At 44.2% G+C, this 25,605-nt stretch overlaps 3 protein-coding genes across 5 annotated transcripts; 2 read left to right on the forward strand and 1 right to left on the reverse strand.

Annotated features, from left to right (window-relative positions):
* The first annotated feature begins 24 nt into the window (after positions 1-24).
* LOC111066530 (WD repeat-containing protein 44) lies at positions 25-5,068 on the forward strand. 2 transcript variants are annotated; one of them, XM_022355233.2, is made up of 10 exons: positions 25-163; positions 271-422; positions 489-699; positions 843-932; positions 1,010-1,148; positions 1,216-2,236; positions 2,305-3,028; positions 3,088-3,906; positions 3,984-4,112; positions 4,183-5,068. In XM_022355233.2, exons 2-10 carry the CDS (start codon positions 337-339, stop codon positions 4,336-4,338), a joined length of 3,375 nt encoding a protein of 1,124 aa, XP_022210925.2. In that variant the 5' UTR covers positions 25-163; positions 271-336; the 3' UTR covers positions 4,339-5,068. The 2 variants fall into 2 exon arrangements, with proteins under 2 accessions (XP_022210925.2, XP_022210924.2); XM_022355232.2 differs by having other exon boundaries at positions 246-422; positions 4,183-5,067.
* A 965-nt stretch (positions 5,069-6,033) lies between these two features.
* Positions 6,034-24,981, forward strand: LOC111066532. 2 transcript variants are annotated; one of them, XM_041596403.1, is made up of 4 exons: positions 6,034-6,124; positions 6,690-8,752; positions 16,730-17,204; positions 23,759-24,980. In XM_041596403.1, the coding sequence occupies exons 2-4, from the start codon at positions 7,152-7,154 to the stop codon at positions 24,203-24,205; spliced, it is 2,523 nt and encodes an 840-aa protein (XP_041452337.1). In that variant the 5' UTR covers positions 6,034-6,124; positions 6,690-7,151; the 3' UTR covers positions 24,206-24,980. The 2 variants fall into 2 exon arrangements, with proteins under 2 accessions (XP_041452337.1, XP_022210927.2); XM_022355235.2 differs by lacking the exons at positions 6,034-6,124; positions 6,690-8,752 and adding exons at positions 14,438-14,575; positions 16,050-16,614 and having other exon boundaries at positions 23,759-24,981.
* LOC111066537 lies at positions 24,812-25,585 on the reverse strand. Its single transcript, XM_022355244.2, has 2 exons — positions 25,348-25,585; positions 24,812-25,281 (listed from the first exon to the last, which is right to left on the reverse strand). The coding sequence occupies exons 1-2, from the start codon at positions 25,559-25,561 to the stop codon at positions 24,986-24,988; spliced, it is 510 nt and encodes a 169-aa protein (XP_022210936.1). The 5' UTR covers positions 25,562-25,585; the 3' UTR covers positions 24,812-24,985.
* Positions 25,586-25,605: the final 20 nt, after the last annotated feature.

The following is a 25,605-nucleotide window of genomic DNA, read 5'->3' on the forward strand; positions in this document are numbered from 1 at the left end:
ATATATCGATACATCTATATGTATTGCAACAACCCTACATAAAAACTCAATTAAACAATTGATTTCTACATAAATTCATAGTGGTAAAATGTTTTTTAACCCTCAAATGTTTCTAAAATGTTAAACAAATGACTGTTGCGTTAGCGCGACAGCAAAGAACGACGTAAGTCAACAACCATCTTAAGCGTGAGCAACGCTTCACAACAACAAAAAGGAGTTAAGTTAATAATAAAAAGCGAAAAAAGTACTTTCGTCGAAATTTGCATACAGAAACGAGTTGAGGTGGTTAGGTAATACAGACGGACCACATTGACTACGCACAACCACAACACAACTATGAGTAAGCTGGAGACCGATTCGGACAGTTCCGAGGAATTTTTCGATGCCGAAGACACTACGCCCAATCGTCATGCCACACTTTGGTACGAACCTCACTCTAATCTTTATATTCAGCAAGGCTGACTAATACACAAAATTGTTTCTTCTAGTCGTAGATTGCCGGCGGAGGTGGCTCAGGAGTTTATATTTCCAGAGCCCGCGGTGCGTGTCAACGCAGCTGCCTCATCGGACAGCGATGCGACTCCCATTGGCGCTGGAACGCCTGCCACACGGAGTCCCACCAACAGTATAGGAGCTCGTCTGAAGCAACAGGATATAGCACCCGTAGTCTTCGCCGAGCCAAAGCCAGTGCACGGAGCAGTAAGTGTTGGTTGCATTGCATTGCAATTGTTTATGATGTTCATTCTCTGCATCCCATTTCGTTTTCTCATAATATTGTTATTCTCTTCTTTTATATTTTGTGGAAAACTATACCTATTAACTATACAACAAATATCGTGTAGTATGGTAGACAACGCTTTCACGAACTCCGTCAGTGCATGCAAAACGACGAAGATGATAATCCAGGAAATACACTTACACCTGACTCGCAGGTATATATTTTTGGGATCTAGCATGGTTTCTAAATATTTATTCTTTCGTTTATTGACTTTGTATTTAATGATTGCAGAATAGCTCCACTGATGGGATTTTCACCAATCGATCCACGCATCCGTTCAAGGTGATCGAAACCGATGCAATGAGCATACAGAGCATGACATCCTTGGGTCGCGTGGGACGCATCTTGGCGGGCAGCATAGATCCTTCGGGTGAGTGAGACACTGACATTTAATCAAAAAATAAATAAACTAAGGAAACACTCATATCTATGCACAGCCATCAGTATTGATCGCGAGTCGCTGGCCTCTCTGAATGCTCAGCAGAAGCAGCAGCAACAACAACATGCACAGACGCAGCCCCAGCCACAACAACCGACGCAGCCTTCAAGCATGCCCTCAGCAGCGAGAACAGCAGGCACATCCTCTGGCATAAGTACGCCAGGTGTCTCGCCCAAGCATCAGCAGCAGGATGCAGCAGCTGCAGCCCCCACTAGCGTGGGCAGTGCTTCTGGGGTCCGCTCGAACGAATCAGTGCCAGTGCAGGCATCAGCTGCTGTGGGAATCATGTTGCAAGAGCCAGATGTGATAGCAAGCACGAAGCTTGCGCAGTCCAAGACGACAGATTCAATAACCTCATGTGGGCCTGTGGCCCCACCACGAAGGAAGAAGAAATCGCGACACTTTTCAAGCAGTTCCTCGGATCAGTTCAATATGACCGACCGACCTACCGACGCGGAAGACACTGACAGTGACACTCGTTCCGTAAGAAGTGTACGCGATGCCCAGCAGAAGCTGCGCGATGACTTTGTCCTGGAGTTTGAGAGCTCGCTCAACGATGCCAATACCTCGGCATCCAGCAACACATTGACTTGCTCGTCCACCAACACAATCGTATCGGCCACGACTACAGCCACGCCCTCGTCTCTGGCGCAGATGCCATCGATGAGTGCCATGCATATACGTCCAATGTTGGCCACGTCGGCAATTGCGGCTCTCTCCAAGCCTTCGCATTCGCTGGGGAGCAGTTCCACATCAGTTTACTCCAAACCAAGTCCCTCAAACTCGGCCAAGAGCAACTCGGCGCCAGGACGCGTCAGCTCCATTGATCCGAATCAGGGACTTAATCTATTCAAGGCCATTCAGGGAGGCTACGTTGTCAAGCCACGCGATGAGGCTAGCAACAAGGCCCAGGGTCCGTCCCAGGATGAGATTGAGCGCATTGAGAAAATGCTCATGGAGAACGCAAATCGTCGCAAGTTGGCAGGCACCGGCTCCAATAGCTTGGGCAGTGCCACACGGTTAGTTTTTCTTGCATTTTTTGACTTTTCTAAATTTAAATTTCTTCTTTTCTTTGTTTTCCCGACAGATATCCAGCTTTGTATCGCGTCACCAACGATAAGGAACGACGAAAGTCCGCTGGCGACGAAGATGTGCTAAAGCAGATGAATATTTATGTGAGGACGCGCACTAGCTCCGGCAAGCAGCTAACCGACTTTGAGATACTCGAGCAGGTGCCTGTCAAGAATCTAGACACGGGAGAGAACATGCCGCTCTCCGAGATGCGTTCACCCCCAGTGCCTGAGGGCTGGAATCCACTCTCGCTGCATATCCTTAAGCTGACGTCCCACCTGGAGGTGACCCAGAAGGAGTCCGATGAGGAGAGTGTGATTGGGATTCCACCTAGTATTGAAGGCCAGCAGCCCGACGAAGAGGAGCTCGAAACGGACGACGGTAGTCGTCTGAAAAAGAAGACGGCACGCATTAAGCGCTTCTTTGGCACCACAATGCGTAAGACTGTGGACAAGGCCAAGTCGATTGCTTCCGAAGTGTCGCATGCGCGACACAAGGAGGATGTGGCCGATATTGTGGATGCCATGAATCCCGAGCAGAATATCAAAATCAAAGCATCCTCGTCCAACAAGGGGCCCTACGAGTTCACCAAACTACAGCACGTGCAGGACCTGAGTGGCGAGGACACGAGCGCCGTGTGGTGCATGAAGTTCAGCTCGTGTGGGCGCCTCTTGGCCACAGCTGGGCAGGATAAGGTTCTGCGAATTTGGGTCTTAAAAGATGCCTATCCATTCTTTCAGGTAACAGTTCTTGGAAGTTTTCATTTTCCTTTGTCCAATGCTCATTGAACATTCCTCAGGACATGCGCAACAAATACAATGCCGATCAGAAGTCATCGCCCACCCCCTCGCAAGAGTCTCTTGTTTCGCAGCACTCCGCAGAGGAGGCCATTGCCATGGCCACAGCCGCTGAGAAATGCACAGGGCCATTCATGCCCAAGCCGTTCTGCACCTACAACGGGCACACCTCGGATTTGCTAGATGTTAGCTGGTCGAAGAACTACTTCATCCTGTCCAGCAGCATGGACAAGACTGTCCGCCTGTGGCACATATCCAGAAAGGAGTGCCTCTGCTGCTTTCAGCATATTGATTTTGTCACAGCCATTGCCTTCCACCCGCGCGACGATCGATACTTTTTGAGCGGAAGCCTCGATGGCAAGCTGAGACTGTGGAATATACCGGACAAGAAGGTGGCTCTGTGGAACGAGGTGGATGGCCAGACAAAGCTTATCACGGCAGCCAATTTCTGTCAGAACGGGCAGTTTGCAGTGGTCGGCAGCTACGATGGACGCTGTATATTCTACAACACGGATCAGCTCAAGTACCACACGCAGATCCATGTGCGCTCTACCCGCGGCAAGAATCGCATTGGCCGTAAGATCAGCGGCATCGAGCCCATGCCCGGAGAGGACAAAATATTGGTCACCTCCAATGACAGCCGAGTGCGCCTCTACGATTTGAGGGACCTGAACTTGTCCTGCAAGTACAAGGGCTACTTGAATGTCTCCTCGCAGATCAAGGGGTCGTTCAGTCACGATGGGAAGTATATTATTGCCGGATCCGAGAATCAATGCATCTATATATGGAAGACCAATCACGACTACTCCAAGCTGAGCTCGGTTAGAAAAATTTATGATTTATGCAGTCATGCAGAACATTCCTTTATTGTTATTTGTAATCTTTGTACTCCTTGCAGGTTCGTCGTGATCGCAGCGATTTCTGGGAGGGCATTAAAGCACACAATGCCACTGTCACCTGTGCCATATTCGCGCCACATCCAGAGGCCATCATCAAGCCAGAACCAGATGAAATTTCGAATGAGAAGGTAACATGCAATCATTCTTCATTTATCTGAATCAGATGCTTAACAAAATGTTTTCTGATTTGTGTTTCAGTTGGCTCACAATGCACCTGATCCACTTGTGGAACAGCATAAAAAGGGATGCGGTTATGTGTTGGTCAGCGCTGATTTCAATGGGGCAATAAAGGTGTTCATTAATAAGACAAAGCCCAAGCATAGCAGTCTGCCCTACACGGCCATTGCGGATTAGATTATCGTAGGTCTATCGCTGGTGGAAGAAGAAACGGAAATGAAAACTAAGAAAGTAAAAGGTGTATTTTATTTGTGTTGTATTTGTGTTTGTCAGTTTTTATTCCATTCATTTCTAGCGCCATTTCTGCTTATTTATATACATACAATACATACATATTCCTAATATGCTACACCTATGTATCTACTCTCGTATCGCAGTATGTGAAAAGTTGTTAACTAAATGCGATTCTGCTAGCGCGAAATATTTGTAATGTTATGTATTTTTAACGCTGAGTGTGTGAATGTGTGTGTAGATATTTTAGTTGCCAATGTTTCTTTGATTCTGTTAGCATTATTTTGAAAGTCAATTGTACATTATAATGCCAGCCTGCAAGGAATAGAATGACTTTGAGCCCTCGAATGTCGATGCCTGCCGAATCGCAAAGCAGTTACTTTTAAAGCCTTCACACATAATTAATTTATAACTAACTTTATAATATAGTACGAGTATATTTTGTGTAAAGTAAAAATGTGCAACCCTCGGAACGGGGAAACTAAGAATTAGCTGTAATGTTTCTATTGATTTTCCTTGGCGAAGGAGTTGAAGTGCTTCGGGATTAGAGGATGGCTAAGGGAATTTCAGATGTCCCCATAGAGAGGCATGTCTGCTATTTAGCGAAAGCTTAACCTTCATGTTTGCGGCTTCCTACGGTGCCCCACCGCGGAGGGTGATACTGCAAGTAAAAAGTAGAAAAATGTAATGTAATGTTTGTAATGTGATATTGTAAGCAATCTGTGTTTACTTAACTTAATTTTCATATTTACAGCAAGTGCCAATTCAATTTGTGACTGCAATCGAAAGCATTTTTGTTTCTGAGACAGCCAAATGATACTACTATTTCCCCTCTGTTTGGGGACACGTATTCGTGTTTCATGTCATTAGCAAAGTTTTGTGGTGGTAATTGCAACAACCCCAAAAGCATGGGACCAGACCTATGCACCTACATATATACATGTATGATATTGTTATAAACATAAGTACAAATGTACATATGTACATATATGTAGACGGACTCTTTCTTTGTTGATTGTCGGTGTTGCTTTTTCTGTAGTTTCATTTTCAGGAACGTGCATACTACGTAGCTGCACGATTGTCGTTGGTATTTGTTCCTTTTCTGCAGTCTGCTAAATGTTACTTTAGGGGGAGGGAGCAGTCTGCAGTGGACAGTGGGTGTGGAGAATCGATGCGGCAACAACAGCCAGGGCGGGCCAGCCAACAGCTGTTTCCACGCCAGACGCCGGCCATACTTGTTCCAAATGCCAATCAATGCACTTTTGGCCATGTGCCAAGTTTCTCTTTGGAAAATCGGGAGCGGAGCGGGAGAGACAGAAAAACGAGAAGAGAGAAAGCACTAAGCCTCGGACTCACTCGAACGCACATATATGTATGTAGAATAATCAATGAAAATGTGCAGTTGCCGTCTAAAATCTGCATTCAAGATTCCAAAAATCATTTAATTCCATACAGTGGTCTTGGTATTGCCGATGGATATTCAGCTCACCCACACACTCGCTCCGACACAGACACAGATACAAATACAGATACCAGATACAAAGCAGGTACCGAGTACCGACAACAAGATTGAGCGAGCGCTTAGCTGGTGGGGCACCAACTCTTGGGGCTGTGCTGTGCTGCGTGCTGTGTGCTGTGCTCTTTCATCGCATTTTATTTCTGTCTCTTGTGTAAAGCGCAACGTCGAGCGGACACGACACAGCCCCACCAGTGCCGAGCCGGTCAGAGCAGTGTATGTTGTGCAGGGTGTACGGAACGGTTAAGTGTGTGTGTGTGTGTTTCGTTGTGTTGGTCTCTAGTTTTCAAATCGCTAAAATGCATTCTTTGACGTTTGCTGCCTCAACATCTGATTTCTGATTCACATGCCAAGCAATGCGACTACCGATTTGTGATATTGTGATGTGCAAAACCTAACACCTAAAACCTAATACCTAAACCTCGATCAGATGATGCTTCATGCTCTATCTGTCACCTCTGTGAAACAGGTCGGCCTAGCGATTTGAATGCCTCACAGGGTGTGAGGTCGTGTTGTGCGTGGGTGTCTGTGCGTATTGTATTGTTAAATAAATTGAATACAGTGTCCCAAAAACGGCAGAGAACTCGAAACAGGAATATCTAGAGTTGAGAGTTGTGTGAAACAGCGTGCAGCGTAGCGTGTGTGCGGAAATCAGTCCCAAAGTGAAATTGCAATAAAACGTTAATTGGCAACACGCCATTCTGAAAAAAAATTCACATTGGTGGGCGTGTGTGAGTGTGTCTCTGTGTGTCTTGTTTTTGATTCCCTTCTCATATTTAAGGTGCCAGCAAAAACAACCAGCAAGCAAGCCCCAAACGAAAACGAGTTTCCAATAAGGTAGCCATATTCAATATCGTATCGAATAAGCATCACTAGGAGGTATCCAAGTAGCACCGTTGGATCGACGTCGTGGCCTATATCCAAAATAGATCAGCAGCAGCTGCAGCAAGCTGCAACGAACTGCAGACAGACTGAAGAGAGCAGAGCAGAGCGGAGCAGAGAAGCATCTATGAATGTACCCAGTGCCGCCATGTGAGAACTTAGTCCAAAGTCTAAGAGAAAAACTAGTTTTCCCATTTGCGCGCTTATGCTAAATAATAATAATAAATAAGCGGAGTTTGTTGTTGACGGAGTCGAGTTCGCTGTACGCCAGAGACGAAAGACAAGAGACGAGAGACGCGAAACGAAAGAGTGACCCACAAATACTGGTTTTCTTCAGCGGCCTGCGTGAGAACGTGCAGCAATGGCCTCAACGGCAGGAACAACAACGGTCGTGGTTAAGCGGCCTGGACCGCCAGTACCACCAAGACCTAAAACTACAGTGACAGCTCCAGCTCCAGCCTTAGCAAATACTCCTCCAATCATACAAAAGAAGCCCACATTCGTAAGCCAACTTAGTAGTGCTGTGGGACGTACCCTGGTTTATAAATCGCCAGCGTTGAGTGTTCAGAAGAAACAGGCTCAAACGCAAACACCAACATCGGCCGTGGGGAAACTCTCGGCAACAGCAGCGCCACCGCCGGCTACCAAGCCACTGAAACTGCGCAAAGCTCCCGATGTACCCACAGCCAAGCCCAGGGACAGGGACTCTATTGGTAGCAGTCCAGCAGTAGTCGTGACTGTTAATCGTCACAAATCGATGAGTGTGGGCACCTCTAGTGCACACACCACTCCCCTCAAGGAGACTCGCCTAAGTCTTGGCAAGGTGGATTTCGAAAGGTCTGGCCTCGGGCTACAGGCCACGTCCCAGCCGCTGCCAAAGCCGCGCAAGATCGTTAAATTGCCCGTAGCCACGCTGGATGTGGAGGATGTTCCAGCGTTCGTACTACCACCTGCGTCTACGCCAGCCCCCAGCATCTTTCGACGATCGAAAACCACGTTGGATACCTTTCAGACAGCCACAGCATCCTCCAGCAGTGGCATGTCCTCCAACAGTGGGGGATTCCTCGGTGGCCGGACCGTGGAGATCAAGAACAATTTGAAGAACGCCGCGGAGCGTCTCTTCTCAGAGATAATCATTAACCAGAGTCAAAAGCAATCCGTAGCCGATACCACGATCATAACCAAACACGAGCGTGCTATACAACATCAAGCGGTGCTTCAGCAGAACCAGACCATCCAGACACCCCAGACACCCCAGACACCCCAGACACCCCAGACAAACTGCATGCGCATCAATGTCAATGGGAGCTACGACAAGATCCTGGCCAATAGTCGCACGAACACTGTCAAGAGTTCGATTAGCGTGGGCAATACTCCCGAGAAGAAGCAAGCCTTCCATGAGCTGCTCATTTCCGAGTTGGCTGCAATGCGCAATAAGTCATGCTCCCTGGAACAGCTGCCCACTAAATCCCTGTCACTGGCGACTGTAGGCTCCCCCACAACCACATTAACGCCCAGGAAAGAGATATCACGTCATCGCTACAACTCAATTGATGATGCCGATGATGCAGAGGACGTGGATGCAGACAATGTAGAGGATGCAGACAGCGACGGGGACGAGGAACACACACTTACCACCTATTCGGCCAACAAATTGGGCAAGGAAAACACTGAGATGGAGACTGAGGGCTCATCTTCAGGAAGAAAGCGTTGCCCCTCGGGCTGCTCCTCAGATTCGTCGCCGTATGGGACGGAACGGTTGCAACGTATCCGTACTTCAGACTGGATTGAGGTGGGCGACAATGGCACACAGGTCACGCTAACCAGTTGCCACATTAGCCTCGAGGACTCTGGCATGGAAGATGAGGAACGGCTCGATGATATGTCCTCATCGGGAGTTGGCGATAGCTGGGATAGCGTCAAGGAAGCAGAGAGCGAAAAGCGTTCTCGCAGCGTAAAACGGTGAGTCACAAGAGAATTTAAATTATATTTAATTGTGTTAGTTAATAATACGGAATCTGAGTCAGTCACAGCTATGTATGTACAATGTGCATACATATACATAGTCTGATAATAAAGATACAGTTCTGTAGCCCTTTTCCACTAATTCGCTAATGAACTGCCGCAGTGTTTTCCCCGAGTTTCACTAGGCTTTACCACTGACACGCTTTTACAAGTATCTCCATCTATCTGCTCTCCGTGTGCATCGCATCCCACGAAAGCTTTGCTTTTGAGCACTTCCATATTCGTATCTCTTGGCCCATTGTTTTTTTGGCTCCCATCTCTCATCTCTCACAAATGGCTGCCAGAGTGAGATCTCGATGGGAGGTTGAGGTTTGTTTCACCTTAATTTGTGTGGTGTGTGGTGCTGACATCATTTTGAATGTAGTTTGTTGCATGTTGCAAATTGTATGTTGCATGTGTGAGCACTGCGCTTCATTGCAGTTGCAACAGCAACAGCAGCAGCAGCAACACACTTTGCAATATTTGCCAACTAATACTACTTAAGTTTTATATTTTTGTTTATATGTTGTTTATGTGTGTGTATATGTACATATTTTCTCGTAAATATTTTAAAAGCAGAATTGGACAACAAAAACCCGTTTTCCGTTGAGTCGCTCTTTTGATATTCAAAGTGTTTGTATTTTAGCTGCGTATACAGTACATATATATTTACATATAATTATATACACACATATATGTACGTACGTACGTATGGCAGTATGGCAGTACAGTACGTGTTTGTAGTGCGGTGAACAATAATGATTATCGTGACTCACATTGCTTGGCATTTGCGCGATCTCGCACATCGCACAGTACGACCAATTTACGAGTGTGTATCGTATCGTATTGTATCGTATCGTATCGTTCATACTTCACTCGTACGTACACAACGGTACATTTGCTTATTCACACGAATCACATCACCCCATACTCTCTCATAAACAGTCCAGAGAAGTTTATACGGTATATGGTATGTGCTCTCTAGGGTGATGATTACTCAAAAGCTGACAATTCTTCGCCTGCGCTTTAATTTGTTGTTTTGTTTGGAAAGTTGTGAAATATTCATTTGATATGATCTGTGGTATACATACATATGCCTTTGAAATATTCCACTGTTCGATTTTGTTCTGTGGAAACTAATCTTTCAAGGTACATATCTTTGGAGCAATTAGACTGATTAACACACAAAGTGTGGAAAATATGTTATGGAGTCATGGGGTTATAGGGGCTGACTCTCATTTTTTCAACGCTTTAAAGCCCCCGTTGCGCATTAGCTGATAAAAATGTATTTATCTTTATCTGCTCTGCTACAAATACACATACATACATACATGTGTACATTGGTTTTTGTGTTATCGAGAAGTCCCCTACTTTCCCCTACTGTGTAATGCAAACGGTAAATTGCATCTTTTCAATACATTGCAATGTACAACATGTAAAATAAGCAGTAATACATATGTACATACATATATACTCTTGTGCATGCATGCATTTACTGTTTATGTGTTGTGTGTATGTACTTATGCGGTGGATAGACGTCGAAACTCCGTCGCCAGCATTATAAAATAAATTCAATCGCGGCGAATGGAGAGCAATTGGAGCACCAATTCCAACATTCAACATGCTGCTGCTGCTGCTGCTGTTGTTGTTGTTGCTGCGGCTGCTGCTGCTGCAATGCTCATGCGCTCATGTATTGCATCCGTAGATGTTGCTGTTTCAACTCCAATTTAATTGCATAATCAGTGCCGTTGTCAAGAATTGTTTACCATTTCCGCACTTTCCGGTGCCACAAAGACAGAGTCTTTCGAAGCAATAATTCATATTCAAGAGATCCCACTCAATGACAATCCCACTTGGACAGGAGGAAACAAAAGATCTGAGTCTTTTAGAGTTTCTGCTGGAACAGAGCCTGATGGTATTTGGATACATTCGATTTGGTTTCATGTTTATCTTTGAGCACTGTGCTTATTTGTTTATATCGGTTATTGTTGTTGTTATTATTGTTGATTTTTAGCTGTTTAAATAATCATAGTCCGACCCAAGGCACTTCCGCGAGTGGAAAAGTTTTTAAAAAATTACTAAAGTGCTTGAATGTTTGTATATAATATTTGATATAAGGCTGATACATATATATGTATATATATACATATACATACAGAAACGGTACCCCAGAGATTTATGGTAACACAAAGAATCTACTTGTGGTCTTAGAGTCTTAGAGTCAGTAGACCCAAAAGGAAAGGCACTGAAACAATGGTTCACAGCTATTTGGAGACACCTTCAACTAAGGTTACAGCTGCGTCTGTGCCTGTCGCTTTTGGCTGGAGAGCTGTGGTAATTGTGATGAGATGTGCCCCTGCCACTCACTGCCAAAGATACAGAAGTCAGGTTTGGGTTGAGAGTGTGAGAACCGTTAAAGCATGTATGGCCAAGTGACTCGGCAGTTGGCTCGTCGCGGCTTAGCTGAGCTTTTGACTACCTGACAAGCGTACGAGACATTTTTGGTTTGTTTCCATTCCTACATATTTAGAAATGATGCGACAGATATTTCAGAGTTCAACTACCTTTGGTTCTGGTTGTGGTAAAAGCGATGCACTTGTCCCAAGGTGCTAGCCGACAGAAAATACTTTCTAGACACATTCGCAAAGCGAATCCTACCAGGGGACGTCTGGGTGCTAATTTCAAAGTAAAGACTGATTCCGTGAGAAACTAACCAAGCCAAAATATGCGGAAGAGTAGCCTGGAAGCGTAACTGGACCTGTAAGGCAACCTGTTGGATGTGGATGTGGTTGTGGTTGAAGTTGTGGCACACATGAGCGTAGGCTGACTGCTTGTTGGCTTACATAAACCAAACAAAAATGGCAAAACTTTTGGATTTGGATACTCTTATTTTATTGAGAGACAGGCAGACACCGGCACAGGCACAGGCACTGGAACTGGCACAGAGTCGCTCCTCTGAGAGTCGCAAGATTGGAGTAGCAGTAACCGAACCGGAAGCAAATCAGCGGCTGGACTGGTGCAAAATGTTCACAAAACTCACAATAATAATGTACATATGCAAACCTCCATGTTGTGGAGGTACTTGTGTACAAGTATTCCACTTTCAGGCCTCGTTTCGCTAAGGATTTGAACGCACCAAACAGAACTGTTATTTACTTTCATTTGAAGCGACTTCAGCGTCGAATACGGAGTTTGTGAATACTTTCTCTACGAGAAGAGGGCAAGGGGTCGTTCCAAGATCTCCTCACGCTTTGAGCTTTACGCTTCTTTCACCTTGCCTCAACCTCAGATGACGAGTTAAGATTTATCCTGTGCCATTCGTTGATTATCAACTGTACGGATTTTGTAGACCTTAAAGGAATGAAGAGAATGCTTTATTCTACGCACAAAATAAAACCTCAGCGGGGCATTGCCCATGCTATCCGAACAGTTTTTTAAGTCATCAATAACGTGCGATGAAGCGATCAACAAGTTGCATAAATTAAGGTGGCATAGCTCTGGGCAGGGCAGGGCAGCCACTTGCTCGCATCGTTCTACTAACCAGAAATCCGAAAATTTCGCTTTTCGTTGTGTTTAAAAGAGAAACCAGACCCAAGACTAATCGCGATGCCGTTCAGTTCGGAGCTGGGTGAAAAAACACACAAATTTTATTTGGGTAACTAAACCGAGCCGAGCCAAAGCTCTATTCGGGGCTTATTTGCATGAGATTGGTATTGGATTGGATTGGTTTATATGTGTGTATGTTTAGAAACTAGAAAACAACCAAAGCCAACGGAAATTTATGGTCTATGCAGTCATCGAATGCGGCCAGTTGTGGCTGGTCTGGTGTGGTGTGGAATGAAAGCGAAAACGGTTCAATATGCGCCATTTCTTTCGTTGGTGTTATCAGAGATCTAGGGAGTGGCAAGGTAAGGCAAGGGCCACTGCCACTTGCTTGGGCATCGGCAACGGGAAACGGAGATCGGGGATCTGCTGCACGTAGAGGTAGAGTGCGACAAGTCGTGAGTACTGATGACAATAACGATGGAAATGCTACGCGTACTTGTTCACCTTCTCACTTAATTTGTGCCGAATACGAGTCGGCTATGCGAGGAGCAGTCCAGCGGAGGGCTTCGCTTCGAACACAATGGAAAATTATGCCTCATTAGAATGCGTGAGAAAGTTACAGTGAGAAACGTTAGCATAAGTTTATTGTGCCTCCATTGAGTCTCTTCTGTGCTGTGCTGCGTCCTCATTAGCTGGTGTTTTAAAAAAGCCCGAAAGTGGTCATCGTTGCTATTTAAATCGAACTCCTCCGCCATCCACCATCCACCATCATAGCTCCACAGCATGTTCCGCTAATAAGACTGAATGAAGAATAAACCGAATACACCTTTTGTTGGGCCCCAAGCGAATACGTTTTTACTTGCAGCCGGGTGCTGGGTGAAATTTCTGGGTCAAGTATTGATATTATGATCACGTAGGTTGATTGTCGAGAAATCGTCAGATTTTGCAGTGGCCCAAGTGGCTCTTTGGCTCTTTAGCTCTTTGGTCGTTGCGGCGGTAATGGTATCCTGTCCCGTGCCCCTGCCCGTGCCCGTGCCCGTGCGTGGCATGCCCCGATTTACCACCTGCGCGATGCTATGCGATTGTCTGCACTATTTTCGTTGCGTTCAGCGCCGCGATAGGCGATAGTGCAATGGAACTGTAGCGTAGCTCTGCGATGCATAACGGATGTCGCAGGCAATGCAGGAGTCGCGCCGCAGAGCACTTTTTCCTGGTTTATATTTAGAATGCGACATGCCACGCTACGCCGCATGCCCCCAATTCGCTTTGGTCTCGCTTTGGGGCGGGCAAGGCTAAAGCAAATACTCGCATCCCAGTTGGGGGGACAAGTTCCACGGGGGTTCCACTCGACATATTCGAATATTTCTGAATGAGCGAAAACAAGGCGCTGCGCTAGAATTTTATGAGTATTGCCGCCAGCCTGCCCTTTGGTCATGGTAAAGAGCTGCCAGATACAGATAGATTAGTTTGTGTACGATGTACATGCATACATAAATACATACATACATACATACATACATATGTATGTACATATGTATGTGCATAGATATGTAGTGCAAGAGAAGCTACCTTACCTTTTCAGCAGCGGAGCAGCGTGAGAGTGTTTTTCGGTTGACTCTAAATATATCCATCGATTTGCTGATGACAGCCGGTACAGCCGGTACAGGGTGGCCGAACATCATTCAAATCCAAATCCACAACCTTAAAACATTTGTCGCCCATGAAGCACAGCATAGCCCCGTCCCACCCCGCCCTGCCACGCTCCTCATTGATCATTTATCAGATGAGACGAATGCTCTCTGTTCTGTGCTTAGCAAACCCTGTGTGCCATTTTGTTGTTATTATTAAATCAATTTACGCATTTCTTATATATTTTTATCTTTGTCTTGATGTCTAATTCTCAAATGGCTACATTGCATCTGTATTCCGTATTCCGTATTCTGTGTGCCTGCTCACAGGTCTTTCTCTCTCTTTATCTCTGATCTCTGTTGATATATTTGTTGTCTTTCTTCGCGTTCTCTCTTTGGGACTTGGTGGGATTTGAACGTGGCTAAAAGCAGCCAGCGTTTGATTTTTAGTTGCACGCGAATTTCTGAGCGCTATCAAGCAAAACAGGCGAAACTTACAGTGAATTAAACAATTTAAATCGGAATCTTTGTCTTTGTGCGAAACGGAACTACGAAAACGTCGATTATATGTTCATATTTCCCATATTGTTTTTACAAATCTTTATTTGTGAGTACGGGCTAAATGCGCTTGATGAGCATAAGATCATTGATCAAAATAAAATAAAATAAAAGCAAATATTCGTCTAATATAAAATACGCACATATGTTCATATATGTATATGTTTCGTTAAAAAGAAAAATAAATATTCGTGTCGTGTCAATTCGATTGTGATTGTGATTGCCTAACAAATGTTGCCGTTGCCTTTGCCGTTGCCGTTGCCGCAGTGTTATTTCAATGTGCTTATAATTAACAGCAAAGCAAATACTATTTTAACAGTCCAAGCCTGTAGAAATATGTATATAAGTTTATAAATAAACATAAAAATATACTTGCGCATATTGTAGAACTATTCATGTTTGTGCAGTGTAATATTCGTTGACCTCTGCCTTGGCGAGGCATAAATAAGGGCTTCTTGGATTGCCTCGAATTGCCTCGCAAAAATCATTCTGTGTAATTGGTTTTCCATTAAAATACAAGGGTTCTATTCATTTGTTAACCTGCTTTATCCGTCCATATCCATTTATAATCCATGCACGCAAATCATCCAAAGTATTCGTCCGCTTTTGGTTATGACCATTTGCTGACTTAATGAATGTTTGCATAAATTAATTAAACTATTGAGTGTTGCATGTGGGTTAATGAATTTGTTGAATCGATCCAATGCATCCAAACTCGTAAATAAAGATAACTTGTGCAGGTGTTTCCTATGAGTGCCAGCCGTTTGATTGTCCAATGAACTACTGAACACAATGAGAGAAGCAAATTTGATGCAAGGAATTTACTTACAACAGAATCAGAGGTACAGATTGAAGGCAGTATGCGATTGTCTATGAAACCCCTTCTATAATAATACGAGTGTGCCTTTTGTTACTGGATCGCAGAGCAACATTCAATGCGAATATTGGTAGCGATCAACCGCTAATCAAGATTGTATTGCCTTTTATCTGTTTTATATTTCGTTCAGAAGTGGCTACTGACTTCTGATTTATCTATTAAGTGGGTCAGCTGCGAAGCTGCCGTGGCGCAGTTGCTTAAGAGAAAAAGCAAAATGCGTCTTGCATTGACAATATGCTTGTATCTATGGCTCTCTGGCTGTCTGGCTGCTTGGCCTATGATGCATTTGGCTCTTTAAGAAATCGTTGAACTCGTTGGCGTTCGTTGGCGTTCGTTGGCGTTCGTTAGCGTTCTAAAAGCTGTAAGTTGATGGCCTTCGTTTCTGGTTTGTTGCTTGCCTTATGGATATAAGTTTACCTTTGCAGACACTACACCCTGTATACGCGCATTCGTTTATGCCTATGTATAGTACAAAGTTTCTATGCTTACAGCCTGGGATAATATTACAAATTGAAATGTCATTGTTTGCTGCGTGTTTTCTGTCTTTGTTTTTCGTTTCTGTTATGTTTATTGTGTTGCTTCCGATACCCTTCGAAAAGTAATTTGTTGATATCCAGATATTTATCGTTCAATGAAAACATTGCAGCTAATGTCATAAGTCGTTTGAAACGCAAGTTAACCGAACGAAAGTCACCGAGAATGTCCGAAGACCTGGACGATTTGTTTCTGTCGCCCATACCGGCCCCCTCATCAGCGGAGCTACAGCAGTGCATCTTGTTCGGGTTCCGGCGTCGCCTCTGTCCCACCCAAATAGTCGACGAGTGCCGCAGCGCTTTTGGACCGTTCTCGCCGAGTGCTCAGTACGTGTCCAAATGGTACCAGCGCTTCCAAGACGGCTTTTTCAATACGAACGAAGATGCAGATGCGGATGCAGAGGAGGAGGCGGCTGCAGTTGCGGCGCATGGACGTGGGTGTGGCCAAACGCCAACTACATGCAGCGACTATGACGATGATGAGGTGGCGGGAATATTGCCCCTTGTCTTGAATGATATCGGGCATTGCCATAGCCCCAACCTCAACCCTATAGATATCAATGCACATGAGAATGAAGACGATGATTTTTACAATGATAACAATGATGATGATGATGAGCTTGATGGGCATGTTATTGGTTATTGGCATGGTTATGGCTATTTGGGTGGCAAGCGAAGGTATAGTTGGGTCTATAGTTGGGTTTAACTTGCTCTGATCGCCGATCTGATGACTTCCAACTAACGTCGAGCCTCCTTTGACTAAACTCGTTTTTTCTTTCTCTTTCCGTTGCAGTGGAATTTCCATTAGTGCGCTGCCGCCCCTGCCAAAATCCCTGATTGGGTTTAACAAACTTCTCGGCTCCGATTCGGGCCTGCTTCTCAGCGATGGCGATGTGGAGGCAGTGGCGCAGCCGGCGGCAGCACCGCAGCGGCTCAACAATAACAACATCAGCAGCAGCAGCGAGACGAACCAAAAACATACGAATATAGATATCAATTTAAGCAGTCAACATAAGAGGGAAACAAATGATAATAACGACAATGAAATTGATAAATCGACGCCGAAGGCAGCACCACCAGCAGCAGCAGCAACACTTGAAATCATAACTTCATCAAATTTATGTGAAAACGGAAACAAAACCATCACGACATCAGCATCACCTCCAGCAGCAAAAACAAGAGCCCCGAATGTTTCACCTGCGAAGGAAAGTCCCAATCTCAATGCCAGCACTCTGGATGACCAGATAGCGACGCTGCGAAAGGAAATGGTAAGTTCTTAAAGGTAAACCGATACCTTTCACCCTTATCTGAATAAGGGTCAGGCATTTGTATGGACAGTAGCTATAAATATGGGCTTCTGTTGTTCCGTTCCTGTTGGAGGTTGAACGCTTCAAAGTACCTTTCTAATATAGATACACACACTCACATACATACAGAAGAAAGTTATACTTCAGCCCCGAAAAGAAAGGTTCAACTTTGGCATGGGCACAGTGTGCTATAGTTCATCCAATTTAAATAAACGGCCATAATATATGTATCAAAACCAGGCAGTGCAGAGACAAAAGGGTGCTGGAGCTTTCAATTCATTCATGTCATATTGGAAAAGAAATTATCTTGACATTTAACAAAGAGGAACACATATACCGTCTACCGTCTACCGTCCACAACCTTAAACATTTTTATAGGGTTACCTGACATTTTGCCAAATTTCGTTTTGCAATCGCAAACAATTGCTCAAAGTTGAAACCACAGCGCACCATTTTCGAGTCGGATTCAATTCAGTGCTGAGGCTGAGTAAATGGGTTGGACGACTCACAGTAAATGTCAATTCTGCTGAAGCCCTACAAAAATAGGTCAGGAACTGGTTAGAATGGACGAGCAAATGATATTACACGAAATTTGTATTATCACGAATACTTATCGCTTATTTGCACAGCCGGATATTGGATCGTTTATGCCTAAATGTCAGATGCTAATGCCAGGCGCAAAGTGTGTGTTTAGTTAGTCACACGATCTCTGTGACCTGTGATCGGACTCTAACACATTTGGGACCAGTTTGGGCCAAGTTCTAGTGATGTCTCTTAGCCATTGGGCTTGGTCATCAATTAAATAATTTAAGACAACTGCCACTTGTGTATTTCGTTTGCAATCGGGTTGGGTTCTCGGCCATGCAACTGTCTCATATCGATTCGTTGTACATAACGCTATATTTTACAAAAGTCTGAGCTAAATCTGCTGAACCTTTCACATTTTATGCTCGCTGCCAGTGGCTTGTTTTTCTATACATACGTACATATATATGAACCTGTTTAAAACTGGCTCAGGCTGAGGCCAGGCGTAGGTGTGGGTGTAAGTTAACTTATGTCTGTCGCAAATTAGGAGCGACCATTTTCCGTCAGTATCCGAGTTTTAAACTTCTGGAAAAAATGTCTGTTTTCGTGCTGCTCCGATTTAAACGTCCATTTGGTGGGAACAATCGGAAATAAAGGAAAACGAAAAAAAAAAACGTGAACCATTAAAACCAAATGCAATGCAATTTGCATGTCAGCTCTCAGCTCTCAGCTCAAGTTGTGCAATATTGTTTGAGACTTGGTGGGGTTTGGCATTCGGCTTTTAGGAGCAGGGCCTCCGCATCAGGTATAAATTGATAATTTTGTGTAGCAAAATTGCAACTTTCATTAGCAATTTTGCAGCATAATTATGTTACAATAAGGTGATGCGTGTCTTCCATCGATTACTTTATATTTTTGTTTCCATTAGTCCTTTCTTTTTGTGCTCTTTCTGTTGTGTGGTTGTTGTTTCCACTACCAAAAGATACCGCCGCTGGCAACGCTGGCAAAGCTGGCAACGCCAACGCGCAAGCCCAATGACACTTTAATTGGTCATTGTATTTTTGTTGTATTTGTGTTTACCCAACGCCGACCGAACCATTTGTTGCAGTTGTGTGTGCTGTTTTTGCTTAGGCATTTTAATTTATTCGTTGCCACAATAACGACAGCGAGGCCTCGCTTTGGCCTACCTCTACCGAGGTTTTAACTACTTTTCGTTCAGTTTATCTGCTGCGATTACTCGGGCAAAAATGCACAACGGGGAGCCGGAGGTAACAGAAAAACTTTATTTGCACAGAAGTAATCGCCATCCTCTCATTTCAACGATTTATCAATTCCATAAGTTGTAGCGCTTTTGATCAGAGATAGGGTATTTGCTTGTTAGTGTAGCCCAGCGATATACATCCATACATACATATACATATACGTATATGTATGTATGTATGTACAAATGTATGAATAGTTTTTTTCAGTTTTGCAAATGTTGCGGTCGGTTGATTAACGATTCAAGCTCTCTGATCTGTGGTTCGGTGGGTGGGTGTGTTTGTGGGTAGGGAGTGCGATGTGTTTTGCAATTATGTTAGCTGCTTGTGCTGTGGCCGCTTTTGCTTTCGAGTGCTGAACCTATTCAATAGTTAAACAGCTGCTTAGTCAACTCAAGATACCACCATGGTATGCACTCGTATTTTTGGCCGACTTCCATCGCCATTCGGCTCTATAAAGCCGCTTTTACTTATTGTAATTGCAAAAACTGAAAGTAAATGATTGCTGAAGGTCAGTGAGGCAGCTAAGATTATTAGATCAGGTTTCAAAAATGCCAAGGATAAATAATTGTTATTGTTATACTCGCACTCGTACTCCAAGTGAACAAATTCAGAATAGCTATAATACATATATAGCGTACATATGTACATATGTCTATGGAATGCAATCACCTATAGAAAACACCAACAGCAGTCAGTCGCCATAGAAATGGGTTCGACGTCTTGATTGGCAAGTAAAATTATGCTCAATTGTTACCGCCGCCATCACATCAGCCATTACCGTCACCATCTCTAATGTGCACTCGTACAACGATGAAAATGAAGTAATAAACTTTGGTTAATGCAATCCAACGAACGCATCAAAGAGAAATAAAAAGCACAAAGCCACAATGGGAGAGAGAAAACAGGAGTAACACTAATCAGCGCATGCGCAGCGCAGCGCAGCCATTAAGCGCCGAAGCAAGCAGGCAAGCAGGCAAGCAAGAAAGCAAGAAAGGTAGAAAAGCAAGCAGTAAACCGAGTCAGCTTCAGCTAATTTATGTTGTTTCTGTTGCTCTGGCTTTTGCCAGATGCCAGATGCCTTGGTTATGCCTTGGCTTGGTTATGGCTGTAAATTAAATTTATGAACGCAAAGAGGCAGCGGCAGGGGCAGCAGCAACGGCGACCACATTAACTAAAGCCAAAGATCCGACGGGGCAGTTTGTGAGAAGAAATGCATCAATGCATGAAATGAGTTTTTATGGCTTACATAAAATGGCCTTGAACGCCGCCACACCCCTTAGCCCCGTATTCTTTCTATCTTTCCGTTCCGTCAAAAGAGCAGTGCTTTGGCAACCTATCAAAGTGTGTGTATCTTGGTTAGCTAAGTCACGGTTCCTTTTGCGGTTGCGAGTTCTCACCTGCTTTACTTTATTTGGCCAGGTGCCAAGCATGGAAAACCAGCCATCACTGGGCACTGGTATGGAACATCAAATGGTTTGGTTCTGTGTGCTGTAACCGATGTGATGCGTGTAATCCGCATGGGTTATACTTCGTCAGTTAGCTAATTTGCGTAGCTCAAGAGTGTGCTGAACCTGTTCCACTGAGTCTCACTGCCAGCCAACAAAACTTGTGATATTTACGAGTGGAAACAACAGCATTAATTGCATGAACTCTACTAAAGGTTATGGCATTTCTGATAGTTCTGATAACGTAACTGCTCGGAGTTTGGCTCACAGCAGGGGATCCGAATATCATTTTCCGATCTTAAGGAATAATTTGGTTGATAGCTTATCATGTAAATACCATTATTATTAGCCCATTATTGTTTGTGTTATCTCTTCTAAGTCCAAATACACTTCCAGAAGTGACATGAGCAAAGACCATAACCATAAGAGTATCCAGGAAAAAAGTTAATTCCATTTTTCCGCAACTGGAGGCAGTTATTTTTGGATACTTAACGTGTTCACATTTATGGCGTTCGGTTTTAGTTGTAATCAGTGTCAGGAGGAAACACTGTGTTTGTGTTTGTTTACGCTACAATAATCTTTGAGAGTACGAGTAGTGAGGGCTTAGTTAAACACCCCTCAAATAATTGTATGAAAATGTTTCAGACTGTAACACATCCAGCGCCTGGGCATAGGGGCATAGGCGTGCCTATAAATCAGCGTGTAATCGTCTTTGAAATCAGCTCTATCTATAATCTGTGTTTACCAAGCAAATTAACATTCACTTTTGCAGTTTAAAATCAAAACAGGGGAAGCCTTTTATGTGCTCAGGAATTGCAAGTGAAAGTTCAACGATTGCTTCTAGTATTGCAGCGACAATCCCCGATTTCAGACCCAGCTTGTGATTAAAGTTGCGCACAAATTAGGAAAAATACTTGCATGTGCCCACGGCCAGAGCAGAGGATCCCATCAAAAACATTGCTTCTGTTGTATCTTCTCGCCCTTAGAATTCTTTTCCACTTCTATTTGTGTGTGTTTTTCCGTGTGAAAGGCATGTTTTCTTAGTTTATCATTCACTTTGTCAGTTTGCCAATAAAACATTACATCATTTCGGATTGCAACTGCAATGAAAAAGCAAACCTGTCCAAGCCACTGACTTATTTATAGCCCGATTCAGTGTTTGACTACCGACTACGACAGGTTTTTCATCTGATGCCGGCTGCTGCGTTTCTAAATTGAAGAAGGAGGAAAGGCTAGCATCCCTTACATATCGCAGCAATTGGAGTATTCTATATTGAGTATATTGAACTATGTTGGGCATATACATATGTATATCTCCAGATGCATATGTATGTACATCGATTTTTTTCCATTTACATATACAGTATGTATATACTGATGGTCTAGTATGCTGCCAGGCAGGCTCTTCCGGATTCCGCTGCTCATTTGAAAAGGTCACAATTCACAGCACAAATGTTGAATGTCTAACTGTCAGTGGCTTCCAAATCTAAAGTCTTCGAAAGTCTAAAGATAGAATAGAATCTTCAACATATGCGTGCGCATAGTTGCAGTGCATCAATGGGGCAGGGCAGGGTGGCGGTGGCAGCCTTGTCTGGCATTCGCTGCGTTCATTGCCATTTATTATTGTTGCATCCATGAAATACTTTTACGGCTTCGGTTTCTGTCCCTGTAAAAAAGAGGCACATACCCGAAGTATAACCATTTGAGGCAGATGCAAGCGGTTTTAGCGCAATGCGCTTAGCGTTAATTAAGTTTCCTACATTATCGATTTTCGAATTTGTTTTATGGCACTTAAAGCGTCCAACGTTGGGCGTAAATGTGCAGGAGGGAACGTTTTGGTGCTTTGTCTACCTGTATTCCGTATAATTAACAATACAATAATATTGTTGGTGTACTTATCTTTTTTAATATATAATATTTATATTTATAAAAATAAGATGGGATTATTGCTTTTCCATATCCTACAACGAAGCCACAAAACTCTCATATTGGATGGGTCTTCCGCAGTGTTCAGACCTTTCGTTACCATGTCGGCATGGCATTGTAGTGACAGATTCTGAAGCTATTCTGGCGAAGTTATTTAAACATTTACATGCAAGTATCAGCTCGATCGTTCTCGCCCGGTGTGGGCGTGGGATGGCATGGCATGTGAAGTGTGTCGGCTTCTGGAGCTACAGTAGAGCCTCTAGTGTAACAAGCCACCGACGCATATGCGAAACCTTTCTCTCTGCACTCGCGAATGGGTGCCGGGTGACTTCTTGGGCGTATGCAAATTAATCGCTAATTAACATACATTCTCGTACGAGGCTATGCGTGGGAATTCGATCCAAATGGAAAAGTGTTAATAGCATTAACCTGACCTGACCTGACCACAAACAACCAATGAAACTACAAGCTCTGCAAAACAACTTACTAGGTCAAGCCGTACCGAATTACCATACAAGTATTTAATAATTTATGAAATTTCAAAACATTCCAACGTTTAAGAGCCGTTTCATGTTTGAAGAAATCAGTTATCTTTTTCTCTATGTGCAGCCTACCTCTGGAAACGAACACATTAGCATCTATCCCAGTGGGAGCTGGGATCTGGGATCTGGGGGCAGGTAGGGGTGGGGTTGTGGCGATACGATGCGAAGGCTTGAGCGGATTCGGTTAATTCCACGATACGGTGCAACGATGAATGACTGGGGCTGAAAGTTGTGCTGCGCGGCTTTTCCTTTTGCGCGCGATATTTGTGCCGCGATATTAATTGACAAATGAGATTTTTCCTTCCTACTCGACAGCGGAACAGCGACAGGGGAACTTTCATTTTGACCACAAGCCACAAGCGTCTTGCCAGCTCAGCTCAGCTCAAACGAAAAATACAGGCCAAGGCTGCATTCATACGCAAATGGATGGTTGGGAGACGGAGTTGGGAGGCATCAGCGCCACCGTCTCCAGCTGTCCGTTTGAAGCATTACTCGTAACTGTTTTGCGCTATTCAACGTGCCGCCGCCGCCGACGACTTTTGCAGTGTGCTGTGTGTCTGATGGGTGCTTTATCTAGCGAAGAGACAGGATAGGTCATGCTGCCCCCTCCCAGTCCCAGTCCCAGTTTCCTGTCCGTTTCCATCCGATTACTCCTGACAGGCCGGCACATTGATTGATAGATCCTTGAATATGTGCTTCGTGCTCTACAAAATAAGTTTATGCTTTGCCTTAACAGTGTACAATTGTTGTCGTTGTGACAATATTTCATTGCCCAATATATTCGTTAATAAGGTTAAATTTTTGTTTTCTTCCAGAACGGACTGCGTCAATTGGATCTCTCATTGTTGTCTCAACTGTGGGTGCTGAACGAATCTATACAAGAGTTTCGAGCTATGATCGAGGAGCAAGAGAACGAAGATGAAGACGAGGAGGAGGCTGACGATTTGGGCGTTCAGAATCAGGGCCATTCGCCAACCCCTTCATCCTACGAATCAGTTAGCTCCGAAGGCGGCGCAGATGTGGCTTCAGACGCTGTGCTGCAGACAAAGGCAAAGTGCCTTGGCACCATACCAAAGGTCATAACCACACAGCCGAAAATTATTAGGGAGCTGATCTCACAGCAGCAGGAGCAGCAAGATGCGAAGCAAAAGCCAGTGCCTAGAATGCGGAGCGCACCACCTCCGCCACCGCCCACAGCCCTGGCCACATCCATGTCCAGCATCGTGGCCACCAAGCCGACTGCCCCACCACGACCCACATGATGTTACTTTACAGACTTCCTCGCCGGAGTCAGGATGGTCATGTGTAAGGCGATTGTGAGCAACGGGCCGCAGTCGTCGTCCTTGTGTAGCGCTGGATCATCCCTTGGACTGGGTGTGGCAAGTTTGTCGGACCAGAAACATTGAAAATGTAGGTGGCTGCTTCGTGCGTAGATTGTATACCCTGTAGTTTATGTGTTTGATCGATTGATGAGATATCTGATCTTAATGTTCGTTGCACGGAGAGTCGTTCATAATAGGTTCTTAAACAAACTACTTCTAATTGCAAGTATTTCTTGAAATATCGTTGAAAGTATTTTCAGAGCGAATAAAAACTCTGAAGTGATTTCAAGGCAATACTATAATAAGGCATAAATAACATACATATTTACTTACCTCAATACGAGTATAATCAATATAATTCAACCAGCCCAACCTAATCTAATCGGTAGAATCTTTAAGGCCAAACTATAGGCTCTCGTACGGTAAGGAGGCCTTTGTGATCTTCAGTTGTAAGTCTATTGTAAATTGTTTCTTACGTGTGTAAGCCTCCGGGTTCAGGCATAACGGGTTCAACATTAAATTCGATTGTAATTGTAGCCCTTAGGACAAGCTTAGCTGTCAACAGAATCATCTCTTTAATTTTATTTGTGTTGCGGTTAATTTCCATTGTGCATTTGACCAATAACATTTGTATATATGCAAGAATGTAATACATCCATATAAAGAAACAACAAATAAACCATCAAAGCAAAAACTGTCCCCTTCATTTTTGGGATCCTTTTACACCAGGCTTACTCCATCCATACCCAACTGAATGCACGGAAAATCATAGCTGACAACTTCATTGCTATCATAGCTAGTATAGAAAGTCGGGCAAGCTTTGATGCCGGACAGGCCAGCCAGATTAATGTTCAGCTTGAGGCACATGTTCAGAGGAGCTACTACTGAGATCAGTGGAAGGCAATAAGTGGGTGGTGTCTTAGTGCTGACGGTGAAACTAGTCAAGGAATTTCCATCCATGGTGACTCCCACATCTACTGATCCACTGAGCACGCTAATTTTGAATGTCAGGCACACTGAAATTGGGCAATTGAAGGAAATAAATTAAATAAACGTAGTAGTGTTTGATGAGTCCCACATACGAGTCTTGGTTTCATTAACAGCGTTCACTGAAACGCTCTGGCAACAGCTGCAGGACAATGACAGCGAGCACTGGCATACTTGAGCCTGCGACGGTATGGTAATCAATCCCAGATTTGTTCCATTGGAGGCATCGGCAGCTGTGATGACTGCTATACCGTTTAGGCTGATAAAAGTTCCCAGGACCAAGAACATAACTGAACTTGGACTGAACATGGTTTTACCGCTTTGGTAGCTTTGGTTTTGGTACGATGAGGAAA

The sequence above is a fragment of the Drosophila obscura genome, unplaced genomic scaffold, assembly GCF_018151105.1.
Source record: "Drosophila obscura isolate BZ-5 IFL unplaced genomic scaffold, ASM1815110v1 contig_150, whole genome shotgun sequence".
NCBI lineage: Eukaryota > Metazoa > Arthropoda > Insecta > Diptera > Drosophilidae > Drosophila > Drosophila obscura.

What these genes read in the sequence shown, in the direction of transcription:
- LOC111066532 (XM_041596403.1), top strand. Translation starts at nt 7,152, where the DNA reads ATGGCCTCAACGGCAGGAACAACAACGGTCGTGGTTAAGCGGCCTGGA. An exon ending in CGTTCTCGCAGCGTAAAACG is followed by an intron (nt 8,753 to 16,729) that starts GTGAGTCACAAG and finishes TTTCCGTTGCAG; the next exon opens with TGGAATTTCCATTAGTGCGC. An exon ending in CGACGCTGCGAAAGGAAATG is followed by an intron (nt 17,205 to 23,758) that starts GTAAGTTCTTAA and finishes GTTTTCTTCCAG; the next exon opens with AACGGACTGCGTCAATTGGA.
- LOC111066537 (XM_022355244.2), bottom strand. Translation starts at nt 25,561, where the DNA reads ATGTTCAGTCCAAGTTCAGTTATGTTCTTGGTCCTGGGAACTTTTATC. An exon ending in TGTTAATGAAACCAAGACTC is followed by an intron (nt 25,282 to 25,347) that starts GTATGTGGGACT and finishes GCCCAATTTCAG; the next exon opens with TGTGCCTGACATTCAAAATT.
- LOC111066530 (XM_022355233.2), top strand. Translation starts at nt 337, where the DNA reads ATGAGTAAGCTGGAGACCGATTCGGACAGTTCCGAGGAATTTTTCGAT. An exon ending in ATGCCTATCCATTCTTTCAG is followed by an intron (nt 3,029 to 3,087) that starts GTAACAGTTCTT and finishes AACATTCCTCAG; the next exon opens with GACATGCGCAACAAATACAA. An exon ending in ATGAAATTTCGAATGAGAAG is followed by an intron (nt 4,113 to 4,182) that starts GTAACATGCAAT and finishes TTTGTGTTTCAG; the next exon opens with TTGGCTCACAATGCACCTGA.